This window comes from Clarias gariepinus, chromosome 6, assembly GCF_024256425.1.
Source record: "Clarias gariepinus isolate MV-2021 ecotype Netherlands chromosome 6, CGAR_prim_01v2, whole genome shotgun sequence".
In the NCBI taxonomy this organism is placed as follows: domain Eukaryota; kingdom Metazoa; phylum Chordata; class Actinopteri; order Siluriformes; family Clariidae; genus Clarias; species Clarias gariepinus.
This window is the reverse complement of record NC_071105.1, coordinates 1,695,350-1,713,058: the sequence shown is the minus strand read 5'-3', so window position 1 is coordinate 1,713,058 and position 17,709 is coordinate 1,695,350. Positions and strand designations below refer to the sequence as shown.

General features: G+C 42.8%; 1 protein-coding gene across 1 annotated transcript; it reads right to left on the bottom strand.

The window, feature by feature from the left end:
• Nucleotides 1–1,383: 1,383 nt before the first annotated feature.
• Nucleotides 1,384–15,196, bottom strand: LOC128526968 (serine protease 27-like). Its single transcript, XM_053499205.1, has 6 exons — nt 15,105–15,196; nt 14,905–14,925; nt 14,622–14,802; nt 14,276–14,544; nt 2,082–2,218; nt 1,384–1,952 (listed from the first exon to the last, which is right to left on the bottom strand). Exons 1-6 carry the CDS (start codon nt 15,151–15,153, stop codon nt 1,767–1,769), a joined length of 843 nt encoding a protein of 280 aa, XP_053355180.1. The 5' UTR covers nt 15,154–15,196; the 3' UTR covers nt 1,384–1,766.
• Between the last annotated feature and the right edge of the window lie 2,513 nt (nt 15,197–17,709).

The following is a 17,709-nucleotide window of genomic DNA, read 5'->3' as shown; positions in this document are numbered from 1 at the left end:
TTGAATTTGAAGATTTTAGCAGGAGTGAGTGCAGCTTCAGCATCGGTGACCTCCTCATCAGACGTGTCTGTGCCTTCTGGTAGATACTCTACAATGTTGTCCTCCTCGGAAACCTGCTCATCTCTATTACTATGCTGTTCTGTGTCCTCTGCCTCATTTTCAGAAAAGATATGATCCAGAGCTTGGCTTACTGTAAATCTTCTTCTCATTTTTGACTGCTGCAAACAGGAGATGTGACTCTGCAAGTCACCAACACTAAACTAAATTTGTCTTATGCAAGCCTGTCTAAACATGTCTTTGTTTGTTTGTTTTGTTTGTTCAGGTAAGGAGACACACAGGCAAAGAAAGAAGCCCCTCAAAGTGTCTTCATGATTTTTGTTTTGACCCTGACTATTGTTTTATAACCTTAAATTATAACTGACCCTACCAACACAAAGGTAATAATTTTCACCAAAGCATTTTATAATTTGGTAAAAGAATTGTTTGTTTTATTTTAATTAAATACAGATTCCTGACAAAGTCAAAAAGCCTTGATGCAATAAACAAAATTAGGTAGGAGTTTTATGCATTTAAAAAAGTAAAACGTGTCGGTGCTGACCCTAATACAAGAGCAAGGTTAAATTATGTTGTTTTTTTTAATGTTATTTATGTGAAACATTCTTTCGTTTCAATGTGTACTAAACTGTTAAAAAATCTGTAAAGTAATGGCTGCCAGTCATTTGATCTTTTTTATGATTTTTTTTTTATGTGTACATTCATAAATCACCCTAGTTAGCAACACAATGCACAAATATTACTATTTTTATTGGAATCTGAAAGCTTCTGAAGTGTTGCTGACATTTTCACGTTTAGGAAATCTGAATCTGTCTGTGTGTCCAGACATTTGTACAAGATTCTAATTAGTGTAATAGTGTCAAAACAAGTGGTTGGATGTTTAAAGCATTTTTGTAAAATTATAATTTTAATCACCAAACGGATTGTATTTTTGAATTATTCCAATAGGGTCAAGGTCACAGCAAAATCAAATATTCAAAATTAAAAGGCTTCTTTTTTAGTTTAAAGAATAATTTAAGGGTTTTTACTAATTTTACTAAGAGGCACACAAACTTTACTGCAATGAAGACTACCTAGATCAGAACTGGGAACATCCACATCAAAGATAATTAAAAAGAAAGAAAGATTATTGAATACAGGTGTCATCTTGAGGAGTAATAATGTGCATTATGCACAGTGACATAGCCCTGTGATGCTCAGTCCACTAAGAAAGTCTTACGTTTATTGCAATTGAAAGCTTTAGTAATGCATAATACAAATAGTTTACAAACAGTCCACAACTGAAATAAAGACTCAACAACTGGAATACTCATGTATGTTTGTATTTTATTGATGTTAAACAAACTTATATAATTATTACAACACTGACCAAGAATATCAGATCAATATACTGTAGGTATATCCTCATTACATACAGTTTATATATGTCAGACAAAAAATGGTATGATGTATCTTTGATATATTTCAATATATAACATTATATTCATCTTTCTCCCCCCTCCCCTCTGTGATGATAAAATATGTATAAAAAAATATGCTGCTGTTAAACTGAAATTCTTTAATTCCCTAAATCATAATTACTGCTATCAGTTTCAGTCCCTCTGTATTAATACCTGGAAAATACAGAAGAACACATTTTGACCAAGATTTGGTGGATTACTGTGGAAGCCAGATAGTGAATCATGATCCAAAATAATTTTATTTTTTTATGATTAAATATACGTCACAAATCCAGGAAGACTGTTTTTGATTTTTTTAGATATCCAGTTCTGGTACTGGGACACCAGCGTGTACACACCAGGTGAGTTGTTTTGAGCACAGTCCTTACGCCAGCTAGAGATGCCAGCCTGAATCCAGGCTGCACCCAGCTTAGTCACCAACGGACCACCAGAATCACCCTTTACCACAGATAGAAAAATGGTCCTTTTAGTGCTTTACAGATAATAGGAAAAATGATCACACAATATTAATGTAGTTTGTATTATTTAGACATTTGTTGATGCTTCATTATGCTGAGGGCACTGTACCTGGCAGATCCTTGGGCCTCCATTTAGATAACCAGCACAGATCATGTTTGTGGTAAGAGTTTCAGGACTCAACAGATAACCACAAATTGCTTTATTTAGAGTGGGAACCATTGCCTCCTGCAGGTCGGATGAAGGCCCTACACAAAAACAATCAAATAAACATCAACTATTTTGAAAAGGTACCTGCATTTGTGTTACAGTTAATGCTAATGTGACCCACTTTTGATTCTAAAAAGACCAATTGTATCAGTTTGATTGTGAGTTTGGGATGAAATACTATCCTTGAAAGGGGAGAGTTTACTAAAGCAGTGTAGAATACTGGTATCATTTCACTACATCCACATCTGAGACTGGCAGATGTGGATGTATCAGAAAAGTGGTAATGTTCAGCTTCATCCAGAATCGTTCAGAATTATTAGATTATTCATCTCCAGTAACACTTTATTTTGGTCAGAGTTACTGTATGTAACCCAATGTTCCATCTCAAGTGTATGGTTAGTAAATGCGCCCGTTACTTACATCCAGGGTCAGTTTTGAGTAGCCAGACTATTTACAGATGGTACTCAAACAGAATAACAGGTTTACAGACATGTCTCAAGCGACAACAGCATTAGAGGCATGCATTTCCTCGCTTTACTGCTAATTGGCACTATAACTTTAGACTATAGACTTGGTTCATTCTCTCAAGTATTAATGAGCCGCAGCTCAGCGGCTCATTAATACTTGTAGTAGCAGTTGAATTCAAGTGAAACATTATGATTAGACAAATTCATAATCACAGTACTAAAATTACAGTACAAATTTAGAATTTAAATTAAATATAGGCGTTTTTTATTTTCAGCAAATTTAAGCAAACAAAATGTTGGATGGATTTTATCATGTGTACTGTAACACTCGCGTAGTCAGAACACAGACTGGAAAAGGGGGTGTGACATTTATTGTCAGATTACTTTGCGAAAACTATATGATAAAACTATATAAGCTACATAAGTCTTTATAAGACTCATTTATTTAAGTGCACTTACAATGATGACAAAACGTTATGATTTTGTAAAATAATGAAAGCAAACACGGGAGCTATTCTGGATTGGTTTCAGTGAACTTGAGTGTGTAAAAAATTTGCAGAAACTCTATACTGTATACTTGCCTCACAGACGTAAAAAAAATATATACTTATAGAAAGCAAAATGTCTGACTTTACATACAAAGTAAACTAACGGACTAACTAACTTTGTTTTTTTTATGTAATTTGTATAAAACGTGAATATAGGCGCTTCCACTGCTGTGGAGATGACGGGATTGACATTATTACAATTAGTTATTAAAGTGGTCAGAGTCAGTCTCTTTTAGTTTCCCCAAAGCATTCATAATCATTAGTCTACTTTCAATTCAATTTTATTTGTATAGCGCGTTTAGCAATTTTCATTTCTTCTGCCGGTGCGCTCTGGAAAACTTTAGAAAAGCATTTTTATTTAGATTCTGCATCAATTTTTAGGCATGCCAGCTGCCACTGTTTTTTTTATGGCTTTTTATCAGTGACAAACCTGTAAAATTCCATCTAAAACAGGTACATCTGTATGAATAAATTGTTTAAATGTACGTATGTACAACCCTAGGTTGGAGATCGTCTCGGGTTACTTTGCTGTAACCCTGTTCCCTGAAAAGGCGGGAACGAGATGCTGCGTGAAAACGCTATGGGAAACATCTTGTCATGTTGCCGGTTGTGAAGCATGTGTGTATCAAACACGCCAAATTTTGGCTTATATAACCTCGGTCGGGTGACGTCATCTGATGAGACGCACCTGCAGGTTATAAATAGGAGTGAACCGGAAACATTCCTCAGATTGATTTGTCTGAACGGACGTCCGGTCACGTAGGCAGTGCGGCATTGGGACGCAGCATCTCGTTCCCGCCTTTTCAGGGAACAGGGTTACAGCAAAGTAACCCGAGACGTTCCCTTTCAAAGGCTACACTCGGAAAGGTCTCAGAACTATATCTGGGAAGCTAACTCGAGGACCCCGGAGCCCGGAGTGGCATGATCATCCAGATTATAAAATCTAACAAATGTGTGCGGAAAGGACAACCCTCCGTGTCACACACTTGCTGCAGGGGAATACTTCTTGCTAGTGCAATAGATGAGGCGATCCCCCTGGTTGAATGAACCCTGATTCCTAGAGGCGAAGTGAGCCCACGCGCCTCATAGGAGAGGGCAATAGCATCTCTCACGGAGCTTGCGGCTTCAAAACATGTAAAAGCTGCTCTGACTTACGCCACTGGCTAATGCGGTGGATGTAAATCTGAAGAGCACGTACTGGACACAGTAAGTGATGTCTCTCCTGCTCCGAAACTGTAAAGGCGGAGGACAGAAGGCTTCAAAACAATAGGATGCATGTTGGCAAATGTGTGCGGAGAGGACCAACCCTCCGTGTCACATACTTGCTGCAAGGGAATACCTCTTGCTAATGCAATTGATGAGGCGATTCCCCTGGTTGAATGAGCCCTGATTCCTAGAGGCGAAGTGAGCCCACGCGCCTCATAGGAGAGGGCAATAGCTGTCCGCTCCTCTTAGAGAGGTAACACCATTTAGAAAAACCATCTTAAGGGTCAGAAACCTGAGGCGCTGACTCTAGTGGTTCAACAAGGGGCACAAGCCAGAGGACCAAATTTTTTTATTTTTTTTTTCTGCAGAAACTCCAGCACTGAAACAATTCGGCAGTGGACTGGGTCTACCTGCTTCGTCATGCACCAACTTTTCAAATACATTCTATTTGAGGGGAGGCAGTCCTAGTACTTAGAATAGTCTTAATTACGCTGGCTGGAAGACCAGCTTGACTTAGAGTCGGAGAGTAGTAAAGGGGACATTTGCTGATCTTGCGAGTCAAAGAGGTCCACCTATGCTACATGAAATTTTCCCAGAATGTAAATCGCCCTGAGGGACAGGAATCTGGTGCGCTAGCTATTTAGCGGCGCGAGCACAGTCAGCCCTGGCGATTAATATATGAGACTGCCATAGTGTTGTCCACCCGCACTAGGACATGGTAGTCTCAACTGCTGGAGGAAGTGCTTTAGGGCCTGAAATAGAGCCATGATTTTGAGGCAATTGATGTGCCGCGCAAAAAGATGGCCTCTCCAGCTCCCTTGGGCTGGATGGTCATTTAAGACCGCACCCCAGCCCACGAGGGAAGCGTCTGTCGTTAGCATCTGTGACGACAAGACAAACTTAGAGTGGGACCCAGAGTCAGAAACCGGGGTCTGAACCACATAGGAAGGGTACGAAGCACCTGCCCGAAGCACGAAGCACGAAGCCCTTATTGGGGATTGGCCCTAGAGTAAAATCCCCTGGTTCTTAGCCACAACTGAAATGCTCTCATGTGCAGAAGGTCCAAAGGTGTCACCGTGGATACAGCTGCCATGAGAGCTAAGATCTCTGAAAGTAATGGTCACTTTCTGGTCTAGCTTGATTTCCTTGACGGTGTTGAGAATGGATTCGACACGAGCGAGAGACAGCTGTGCCCGCTTACGCCCAAATTCCATGTGACACCCAAAAATGTTGTCCTCTAAACAGGAAAGAGCATGCTTTCATGGCATTGGATCTCAATCCTAGGAAACAAAGATTAGCTAGAACGACATGCTGATGTCGAAGCGCTAGCTTCTGAGACTGGGCCAGCCAGTCATGTAATTCAATACGGATGCTTTGGAGTCGTAAGAGCCAGAACTACATCCATGTATTTTGTGTATGTGCGGGTGAAAAAGCTAGACCAAATGGAAGGACCCGATACTGGTAAGCTTCGCCCCCGAAAGCGAACCTCAGGAACCTCCTGTGTTGTGGCAATATTTCCATTGATTTATTTTTAGATAGCGGTAAGGCCCGCAAAATCTAAAAAATTGGACTCAGCCCCCCGTTCCTCTTGCACTTTCCTGTTTCGTGGAGGTGGAGACCCCGCCATTGAAACGCGGAGGGTGATGTGAGAACTGAATCCTGTAGTTTCTCTGTACAGTGCTTATTGCCCAAGGAGATATACTTGGCAGTAGCTTCCATGCTGCCAGTTTCTCAGAAAGGGGCAAAGCTCAGCGGCTTGGTTAAACGGGGGGGATGTTAGATGTTCGGCATCCTGAAACACGGCAGGAAAAACCCGAAGAACTAACAATTTTATTGGAGACTGGAGTTGCCCGAAACACCAGCGGTGGCGGAGCAAGAACACCAACCTCCTGGGGGTGCCAGGGAGAACACTTCATTCTTTAAAGGAATTCTGCGTGCCTCTCCCCATTGGGGGGGGGGCACCCCCCACGATCCTGTTGAACCTCAGGGCTTCTTTGTGAAGACAATATGCCAGTCTGACCTCTTTTGAGGCGGATCTCTTCTTGTGTGTTTCATGCCTCGCAACAGTCAGACCCGGTCGAGACTGGGTGGCTGACAGTCCCGACTCTTGAGCAAGGCGGGGAAGGAATTTCCCGAAGGCTTGTTATATAACTCCGCCTCATGAACCTAGTGGCGATCGAGTTAACGACATCGCCAAGTAGGCCGGGAGGCGAGATGGGGCATCGAGGAGGAATACACGATCCTTTTCCTTAATGCCCCTGAGATTCAACCACAAGTGCCTCTCCGCGGAGACCATAGCAGCCATAAAACGGCCTATAGCACGAGCCGTCTGCTTTGTTGCACGAAGAGACAAGTCTGTGGCCCGGCGTAAATCCAGTACGCCTTACCTTGCAGAGCCCCGCCAGTACTCAAGTCTTTCAGCAGGTCAGCCTGGTAGGCGTGCAAAACCGCCCTGGTGTGCAATGGAGCACCAACCTGACCTGCTGCCTGAAAAGCTTTTCCCTCCAGGGAAGATAAAAGTCTACACAGCTTGAAAGGAAGTAATAGCTTTTCAGGAAGGATGATGTCCCAGAAGAGAGATAGCCTGGAAGCGTCTCTTCTATCTGGGTGTCATCATATAACTCCGCGTTTCTACCTCAATTATATTTAAATAAATAAATAAGTTGATGGCAGGAAAACACGGGATGAATACAGCTTACTCCATGAAAGGGTTAACTTATATGGAGATTGCTAAGAAAAAGGGGGGAGAGCGTCGTTGAGGCTCCGCCCCCGGCCACCCGACAGAACCTGCCGTCTATTTTTTTTTTTTTTTTAAGTGCTTAGAGCTATTATCATCTCCGCGAAAGCAAGAGAGGATGTTTATCCTTGCCCATTCACAAGAAGCGCGGCGCGCGCTTGCGAGCGGACAGAGGGATTTCCCGATCCGATGAGAACGCGAAAGAAAGGAGTTTTAAATCCGTTTCTCACTGCTCTGCCGGATGCACGTGTTTAAGCCCCAGGAATGCGCGGCGGCTCGGAATGCAAGGCGCGCGCGTAGCACTTAATCGAAGCAGTAAGTGTAGAGATCGCCCTCCGATCTGGATTATACACACGGAGGGACATCTCGTTTAAAACTCTACCATATCGGTGAGTTAAACACTTTCTTATTTTGCTGGTTTAAACACACACGCAAACACAACAAGGTCAGTGAAGACAAAAGATCTGAGGAATGTTTCCGGTTCACTCCTATTTATAACCTGCAGGTGCGTCTCATCAGATGACGTCACCCGACCGAGGTTATATAAGCCAAAATTTGGCGTGTTTGATACACACATGCTTCACAACCGGCAACATGACAAGATGTTTCCCATAGCGTTTTCACGCAGCATCGAGTGTAGCCTTTGAAAGGGAACTCGTCGCATGGATGCCCCGTGTGTCTCTTTGGGATGCGTCTCGTGTCTGGGGATGATTCTCTTTACCTAGAAGATGGTTCTGGCCCCGACTGGTGTTGGCAACTGTTTCTCTAAGACCTTGACTGTTCAATAGTTCATGACTGGAACTTTATACAAGTCTACCTGAGTTTTCAATAACTAACTGGACTCCATATTAACATCAATTAACATCAACTGTTATGCTGAACTGCCTGCCAACTAACACACAGTATGAATGCAGATCAATTCCTGCTCTCTGTTTCACCCAGATGAGGATGGGTTCCTTGTTGAGTCTGGTTCCTCTCAAGGTTTCTTCCCACTACCATCTCTGGGAGTTTTTCCTTGCCACTGTCACCCTCGGCTTGCTCACCAGGGACTACTGACCATTTTGATTCATACACATTCAATTTTGATCCATACAAACTAAAATAATTCTTTTGATTGTGTAAAACTGCTTTGGGACAATGCCAATTGTTAAAAACGCTATACAAATAAAATTGAATTGAATTGAATGTATCATGAACTATTGATCATGGACTTATGTAAACAACTCTATTCAAATGTAAGTAAATGTTAATTGAGGCATTGTTTGGGTGGAGTGACAAAAAATCTATTATGTTGTTTGTCTGGAGTACTGTTGTTAATTTTGCATTCGGTCTGCTTTGTGGGAGTTGTCTTCATGATCTGTGTGTGTGATTGAGACGGGACTGATTGCGCCGGCATGATGGTTTGTTGTTTTAGTCCACCACCAAGTGACACCACCTCTAGCCTCTAGTTCAAATAAAAGGTCTTTCCTGAGTGTTATAATTTAATTGTAACATAATGGGCGCGCAGATTAATAAAACTGAGCATGAGGATTAATAAACTGAGATCTTAGCTCCACTCCACTTCCTATGGAAACGGCGTACTCAGAGAAAGGCGCGCACAAAGGTTGTATGTGGACCACTGGATTCTAAAATGTACATTGTTACTGTTTTTTAATCCCTGGATTGGAAGAGACTAAGATTTTTCTTATCATGACATGCGTTGTATTGTTTTTAATCACTCTATACACAACCCATGATTTTTTATGCTATTTTATAGCATTTAATTTTCATATTTCATAAAAATGTTTTTTAATATAAAATTTTTATATTTTATTAAAAATACCATAAAAATTGATTGTGTATAAAGTGATTAAAAAAACAATACAACGCATGTAAGGATAAGGACAATCTCCGTTTCTTAAAAACAGTAACAATGTCAATTTTAGAATCTAGAATCCAGAAGATTAAAAAAAAAAATTAAAAAAAGGCCTGAAGCACTGCAGTACAGTACAATGAAATTCCAGAAGAAATTCCTATGAAACAGTTACACAAATGTAAGACAATTTTAAGTTTTTGATTTATTCTAATGTTCTATTCTGCAAGTATATTTTTCCAGTTATGTCTATATTTAAACTTTGATGTCTTTAAAAGTAATTTTTTTTTTTAAATAAAAACAATAAACAGATACAGAGATAGACAGTATAACAGTTCATTCTTTGTACAAATAAAATTGTCAGCTGGTGAACTTCCGTCTATCAAAACAGCATTTAACCATGTTTAATTTTAATGTTTTTATGTAAAATTTTTTCATGTTTGTTGTATGAAGTACTCAGCTGTGGAAATTACCATCACTGTAGTATGTCTTCGATATAACATATCTTTAAGACTATTTTAATGACTGTGGCAACTGAAAATGTCACTTTGCGCCTGGCGGTCATTTCACCAATGAAAATTTGACTGATTTTTTTTTGGCCACTGACGTTTTGCTGTGGCCAGAAGCATGGCGGTAATACCCATTCTGGTTGACTACCTACTGTAATAACATTATGTTGGACTGTGCCAGCAAAATAAAGGACCAAGAAAAAACCTATATGAGAACCAGGAGAACTGGACAATGTCTGCACCTACAACACTTAATCATACACACTAAACCTGTTAGTTAACTTACCCTGCAAGACTGGATTTAAATACCTCTGTTGTAGATCATTATGAAGAGGAGACTAAACCGACAGATCCTGTTCTAATGTAGAGGTATTCCTGCACTAGACATGTTGTAGCGCAGCCACATAAAGGGCCTTTTATAGGGGGGGAAAAGATGGCTAAAGCTTAGAGGTAAAGCAGCTGTGCCCCGTTAAGGTGTCCTTTAGGGTTGTTTTACCCCAGGCAATAGGAGGTGGTCCCGAAAAGAGGCTCTCGCGAGAATTCGCTAACAGGTAGCAAGAGGTCGGCAGTGACGCAGAAGGTCACCTGGTCCGCCTTTAAAGCGCTGCCGCGAAGAAGCGAGGAGGAGAGAGATGAGGAGTAAACAGCGCTGTATTTTGTTAAGAGAGACAGTGGAGACTGTGACACTTTGGATTACCGTTTTTTGGATTAATCATTGTCGGACATTTCTACTACCCTCTTACTCCGTTGTCGTGCTCCCGGAACATTTCATTACTGCCGGTGAGACCGATTCATCACTCTCAACACACACCCGCTTTCAATAATCCGGACTTTGGACATTTATCTCATTCACTCGCACACACATACACACACACGCGTATTTATATTTGTATATATTTTGTAAATATTGGTTTTTGGTGCACCTTTGTTTGTTTGGTTTTTCACTTAATACATTTTGGGTTTTGGCTTGGAACTGTTGTGTCGCGTCTTTCCTTGTTTGGCTACGTTGCACAACACTGGAAGTTTGATTCTAGAACCCGTATTAGTGTAACTAGCTTAAAGATAAAACCTGAGCGTTACATATTGGTGGCCCTTACGGGGAATCTGTTTTGTGTATTTTCTGGTGTTGTGTGGCGTTGCAGGGCAAGATGGACGCCACCAAAGCTGCATATAACAATAATAATAAGGCTAATGCTAGTGGTGTGAGAGTAGACTCTGTGGTTACTAGTCATATCTCGGATGATGATGTAGATGTTGCCCTAGATGCTTTTGTGACTCGTCGTAACCCTACTGCAGAAATAACGTCGTTGATTAGTTCGTTGTACATATCGGATAAACATGAGGATGATGATGATGATGATATTGTGGTTCATGGGTCTGATATGGATGTTGTGCACACAATGCAAACTAAGCTAAATCAATGTAAGGTGGATGTAGTGGCTCTTTCAGAGAAAGTGGGCACACTAGAGCAGGATTTGAGAGACTCTATTAACAGCACAATTAACAGGGAAACCAGTTTTCGGCAGGCAGTTGACGCAGGCCTAGCAGAGCTAGAGCGCTACTGCCAAGAGGCCATAGAGAAACTGGAGAGGGCCGTGACTGACTGTTTTTTGCGGCGCGACGTTGTATGGGACAGGCAGATGAAGAAGCTGCGTCTCACGAGCACGCCCACCATACACAGGTTACAGGCCTACACCCCTGCTTCATCACACTCTCCTGCTCTCCATACACCCAGTACGCCCATCACTACAGTTACAGAAAGGGTACAACATCAAAGAGATCACATAACCTATGACGTCCCTCCTGGAGTTCCAGCCCCTTCATCTACCCAGCTTTCCTCCTCAGTTTCACCAACTACGTCCTCCTTTTATGCTCGACCACCCATCCGCCTGGAGTTTCCCTCTTTCGGCGACGCCTCAGAGACAGCAGATGTTCTTAACTTCATTGAGCAATGTGAGAACTATCTGGAGATCCGGCCACTACCCAGCCCCGAGCTGATAGGAACCCTCAGCACAGTGCTACGGGGACCGGCTCTGAGCTGGTGGAAGGCAGAAAAAGGCAAAGTCAAGGATTGGGAGTCTTTCAAACAGGCATTCCTGGGCGCGTTCTTACCCGATGACTACTTGACCGAAGTGGAAGACAAGTTAAGGTCTCTGGTACAACAGCCGGACCAACGCCTAAGGGACTTCGCCTATGACTACCGGGCCGTCTGTCTGAAGTGGAAGCCTGATATCTCGGAGCCAGAGCTGGTGAGCAGGGTGCTGAACAACATCAATCCCAGAGTAGCTGGCTGTCTCCGAGGCACAGTGAACACCGTGGAACAGCTGGTGAAGGTGGGGTCGATGGTAGAAAAGGACTGCATGGGAGCTAAAGATTACTGGAAAAAGGTGGAGAGTCAGCACAGCAAGGAGAAGAACAAGAAGCAAGCTACAGAGCGACCTCCATCGAAACATCTCGCTGGACTTTCCATTGCACAGCCCCGAGCAGAACCTTCACTTCTACTGGTTCCCATTTCGGTGCAAGGGAAGGAGGTGAAGGCAGTGATCGACACTGGGAGCACGTACACGCTAATGCAGGAGAGGCTATGGCGCCAGCTGGGTGATCAGGAGGCTAGAGACGATGCTTACTCTCCCCAGAAGTTTGTCATGGCAGACGGGAAGATCCACTAGGCCAAGACTCAAAGAACATTAAGCTACCACTGGCATGCTGCAGGATGTAAGCTGAAAACCTACATCATGAGTGACTCTCACCTGGCTTTCCCTCTGATAGCAGGGCTGGACTTCTTAAGAGCCACGGGAGCCATCTAGGAGATCGCTCAGGGAAGGTACGGCTGGAGGACAGCAGAGGGCCTCACTCAACATCTGTTCCTGCCTCTCCCAGTCAATTTCGACCCTTTGGACAAAGCAGCCGACTACCTCGCTCATACATCACCCGCCTCACTGTTATACTGTGCCTTGCCTCTAAAGACTGCTCTCCCACAATCAACCTCAGAGTGTCCCACCGACCGAATCAGGGATTTGACCAAGCTAGTGACCGCCCACCTGGAAGACGGGACACTAGCTCAACTGGGCACGGAAGAACCCCTGAAGGAGACGGAGAACCCTCGAATCACCTTCGAACGACACCAGGGGGTATTGTACTGCAGGGTTGCAGGAAAGCAACGAGGAAAACGCCAACTTGTGGTACCCCAACCTTTACGTTCTTGCGGCACTTCCATGACCATCCAAGGGGAGGCCACCGGGGGGGCTGAACACACTGTTGAGGCTCCTAGACGTCGCCTGGTGGCCCAGCATGCGCAAGGATGTCTGGCGGTATATCAGAACATGTGAGGTATGTCGGAGGCGGAAGATCGACGTCAAAGGAACTAGTGGTAGGAGGAGCAACACGACACCCATTCAGCATAACTTTTGCTTTCAAAACTTGGCAGAGGAGGGGAAGACACTTATGGACCGCGGAAAGCCAAAGGAGCCAGTTTCGACACTACCCAGGGGAAAGAAGCGCACTTTCGCCCGGGCAAACTGGTTTGGCCAAAGCCGCCCCCTCACTCCTCGGCCCAGCAACTTTGAGTCCGCTAAGCTAGCGCCCAAGTGGGAGGGACCAGCGGAACTTAAAAATAAAAAGGGCAAAATAAAGCACACCGCGTTTTGGGGTAACCCACAAAAACCCAAGGTGGGTAATGTGGCGAATTTAAAGCGCCAGTACGGACGCTCTCCTGCGACGCCGGAAGCTGGGGGGGGGGTTTATGTAGCGCAGCCACATAAAGGGCCTTTTATAGGGGGGGAAAAGATGGCTAAAGCTTAGAGGTAAAGCAGCTGTGCCCCGTTAAGGTGTCCTTTAGGGTTGTTTTACCCCAGGCAATAGGAGGTGGTCCCGAAAAGAGGCTCTCGCGAGAATTCGCTAACAGGTAGCGAGAGGTCGGCAGTGACGCAGAAGGTCACCTGGTCCGCCTTTAAAGCGCTGCCGCGAAGAAGCGAGGGGGAGAGAGATGAGGAGTAAACAGCGCTGTATTTTGTTAAGAGAGAGAGTGGAGACTGTGACACTTTGGATTACCGTTTTTTGGATTAATCGTTGTCGGACATTTCTACTACCCTCTTACTCCGTTGTCGTGCTCCCGGAACATTTCATTACTGCCGGTGAGACCGATTCATCACTCTCAACACACACCCGCTTTCAATAATCCGGACTTTGGACATTTATCTCATTCACTCGCACACACATACAGACACACACACGCGTATTTATATTTGTATATATTTTGTAAATATTGGTTTTTGGTGCACCTTTGTTTGTTTGGTTTTTCACTTAATACATTTTGGGTTTTGGCTTGGAACTGTTGTGTCGCGTCTTTCCTTGTTTGGCTACGTTGCGCAACACCGGAAGTTTGATTCTAGAACCCGTATTAGTGTAACTAGCTTAAAGATAAAACCTGAGCGTTACAATGTTAGATTATGATTTAATGGTCAGCTTAGTGGGATCCGGGGGTGGGGTTTTAATTAGTGGGATCTCAGTGGGATAGGGGTTGGAATTAATTATTCTTAATTTAAACCCCTAAATAATACAGTGGTTCTTAACAGTATCCTGTACTCCCAGCTCACCCAATTTAAGTGGTTAATTTCCAGCATTTTCTGAATGGAAGTCGGTGTGGTAGAGTGGGGGAAAAACACTAGAATGTGTCTTGGACCTCAAGAACTAGAAATAACAACCGCTTCTCTAAACAGACCACACCAATTCTTGTTGACTCGTGCACAAAGCAATGGATGTATGTTTACATTTTACCTGTAGAGTTAATGTTTCCCCAGCCTGTGACCCAGCTAATTGTGTTTTCAGGAAGCATGCTGCCTCGTCCAGCCAGACACACTGGTGTGATGTAATTTGAGAAAGTTACAGAAGCGTGCAGACGCAGGAGAGCAATGTCATTGTCTTTGGTTGTGCTGTTGTACTTGGGGTGCAGGATCACCTGTTCTACACGCCTAATAACCTGGTGGGAATTGATGCCAGAAAAAGTCACTTTCCCCAAATATGCAGTCACATTAGGATTTATTCTCCTGAAAGAAAGTAAGAAATGTTTTTGAGTTAGCTATCTTGCTAAGTACCATTACAGTACTGTGTGTGTGACGATTACCTTTTTAACCTGTCGAAACAGTGTGCTGCTGTTAGAACCCACTTTTTGTTGATGAGTGATCCTCCACAAAAATGGCCACCGTGTTTACCAGACCTCTGTAAAGTAACCTGCCATGGCCAGTCACCTTCTGAAACGTTCTGCCCACCCAGAATAAAACTGTTTGAAGGCGCACGACCACATACTGAAGACAAAAGAGAAGGTCTGTTACATTTTTTTTCCTTTTCAATGACTGAGTAGAACAGAACAAAATTAATTGTGATTTATGATTAAGATCATCACCTACCATTGAGTTGGCAAAGAGAACCTGTAAAAATATCATATAGAATATACATGAAGAAATGCTGATTTAAATAAAAAGCATACATACATCATATAAGGTGCTGTCAGTCAGATACCTATTACAAATGCTCATTCTTATTAGCAGGACACAAACAAAAATAAATATAACATTTATTAACAAAGAGTAAAATGGATATGTCTTACCTTTTAAATATAAGACCAGGGCGAATACCACACACTGAAATCGAATCATATTTGCTTTCAGCCCTCTTTCTTTGTCAGTACAAGTCAGCAAGTGCTCTGATTCTTTTCTGACACACTGGTAAATCAACCCAGCCTGCTTATGGTGCTATTACTCACACCTACTCAATCACCCTACTGGAACGCCCTGTTTAATCATGGAAATAACCTACTTCCAGTTTAAGTGCATACCATGCAATTATCTTCATCACAAGAATTCTCTTTGCTGAGCAAAACAAAACAAGCAGGAAACATATACAGTATGTAATAAGGAATGAAAAAAAATCTTCCAGAAAACTGTAGTACATTACTGTACATTATGTCACTAGAGCTTTTATATCCTTAATTCGTGTGATGCATGAAAAAAAATTTCCATAAGAAGAAATATTGAGAGGAACTTAAAATACACATGAAGGAGAAGCCTAAGCTTGCTGGTGGAAAAATTACTTACAGCTGTATGGACATTCAATTAAATTTTATTTGTCACATACACAGTCATACACAGTACGATATGCAGTGAAATCCTTATACGACCGCCAGTGACCTTAAAAAAAGAATTTAAACTTATAATAAGAAATAAATATGAATGAAAGAAATAAAAGAAATACTATAAAAAATTTAATTTAACTAGGACAAAAATAGAAATTAAAATAGAAATATACTGTACATAGAAATTGAAATAGAAATATACTGTACGTAGAACTTTTTTTTATTGAAATTTGGTAAAGAAAGATGGTTATGCAAATGTGCATAAAAAGTGATATATGAAGGTGCCTTGTTAAAGTGTCTTTGTGCAATGGTTCAGAATGTAAACATAAACATGTAAGTGTAGATGTGAGTGTACAGTAGGTGTGTGTTGATGTGTCCATAGTGTCCATGGATGTTAAAAGATTGTACCAGATCTGCATGGTGATGTGGTTGATGTGGTTGAGAGACCTTATCGCCTGGCGCCTGTGGGAAGAAGCTCCTCCTCAGTCTCTCTGTGTTGGTCTTCAGGAAGCGGAAACGCTTTTCCGACCTTAACAGAGAGAACAGTCCATTGTTGGGATGGCTGAGGTCCTTCCCTCCTTGGTGTAGATTGAGTGCAGGTCAGGGAGCTCGGTGCGGATGATGCGCTCAGCTGATTGCACCACCCGCTGTAGAGCTTGTCTGTCCTGCATGGTGCTGTTCCAGTGCTGAGAGTAAGTGAGGCTGAGACATGCCCGCCCATCCTTACTGCCTGTGGTCTGCCAGTTAGGAAGTTGGAGATCCACTGACACATAGATGAGCTGAGTCCAAGGTGTTCCAGCTTGGTGGTGAGTGTGGAGGGAATTATGGTATTAAATGCAGAGCTGTAGTCGATGAAGAGCATTTTAACATAATTCCCTTTCCTAGTGTCCAGGTGAGTGAGTGATGTGTGTAGGAGATGGAAGATTGCATCGTCTCATTGGTCACTTTATTAATTAAACCTGTTCAACTGCTCATTAACACAATATATTTAATCAGATAATCATGTAGCAGTAACTCAATGCATTAAGACATGTAGACATTGTCAAGATGATCTGCTGAAATTTAAACCAAGCATCTGAGTGAGAAGCAAAAGAGATTTAAGTGACTTCGAACATAACATGGTTCTTAGTGCCAGACAGGCTGGTCTGAGTATTTCCAAAACTGATGATCTACCTGGTATTGTCACAAACAACCATCTATAAAGTTTATAGAGAGTTTATTTAAAAAAATGCCTTGTTTATGCCAGAGGTTGGGGGAGAATGGCCAGACTTAATAACATTTCATTAAATAACAGATGACTGTTTGCAGATGACATTGTGCTCTGTAACGAGAGCAGGGAACAGGTGGAGGAATATTTGGAGAGGTGGAGGTATGCTCTGGAAAGCAGAGGAATGAAGGTTAGCTGCAGCAAGATGGAATACATGTGTGTAAATGAGAGGGACCCAGGAGGATCGGTAAGGCTACAGGGAGCAGAGGTAAAGTAGGTGCAGGATTTTAAGTACTTAGGGTCAACGGTCCAGAGCAACGGAGAGTGTTCAAAGGAGGTGAAGAGGCGGGTACAGGCAGTTTGGAATGGGTGGAGAAAAGTGTCAGGTGTGTTGTGCGATAAAAGAGTATCAGCGAGAATGAAAGGAAAGGTGTACAGGACAGTGGTGAGACCAGCAATGCTCTACGGCTTAGAGACAGTGGCGCTGAAGAAAAGACAGGAGGCAGAGTTGGAGGTAGCAGAGCTGAAGATGTTGAGGTTCTCTTTGGGAGTGACAAGGATGGATAGGATCAAGAATGAGTTCATCAGAGGGACGACCCACGTTAGATGTTTTGGAGACAAAGTCAGAGAGGCCAGATTGAGGTGGTTTGGACATGTTCAGAGGAGAGATTGTGAATATATTGGTAGAAGGATGCTAAGAATGGAACTGCCAGGCAGGAGGTCTAGAGGAAGACCAAAGAGGAGATTTATGGATGCAGTAAGAGAGGACATGAAGTTAGTTGGTGTGAGAGAAGAGGATGCAGAAGATAGGGTTAGATGGAGGCAAATGATTCGCTGTGGCCACCCCTGAAAGGGAACGGCCGAAAGACAAAG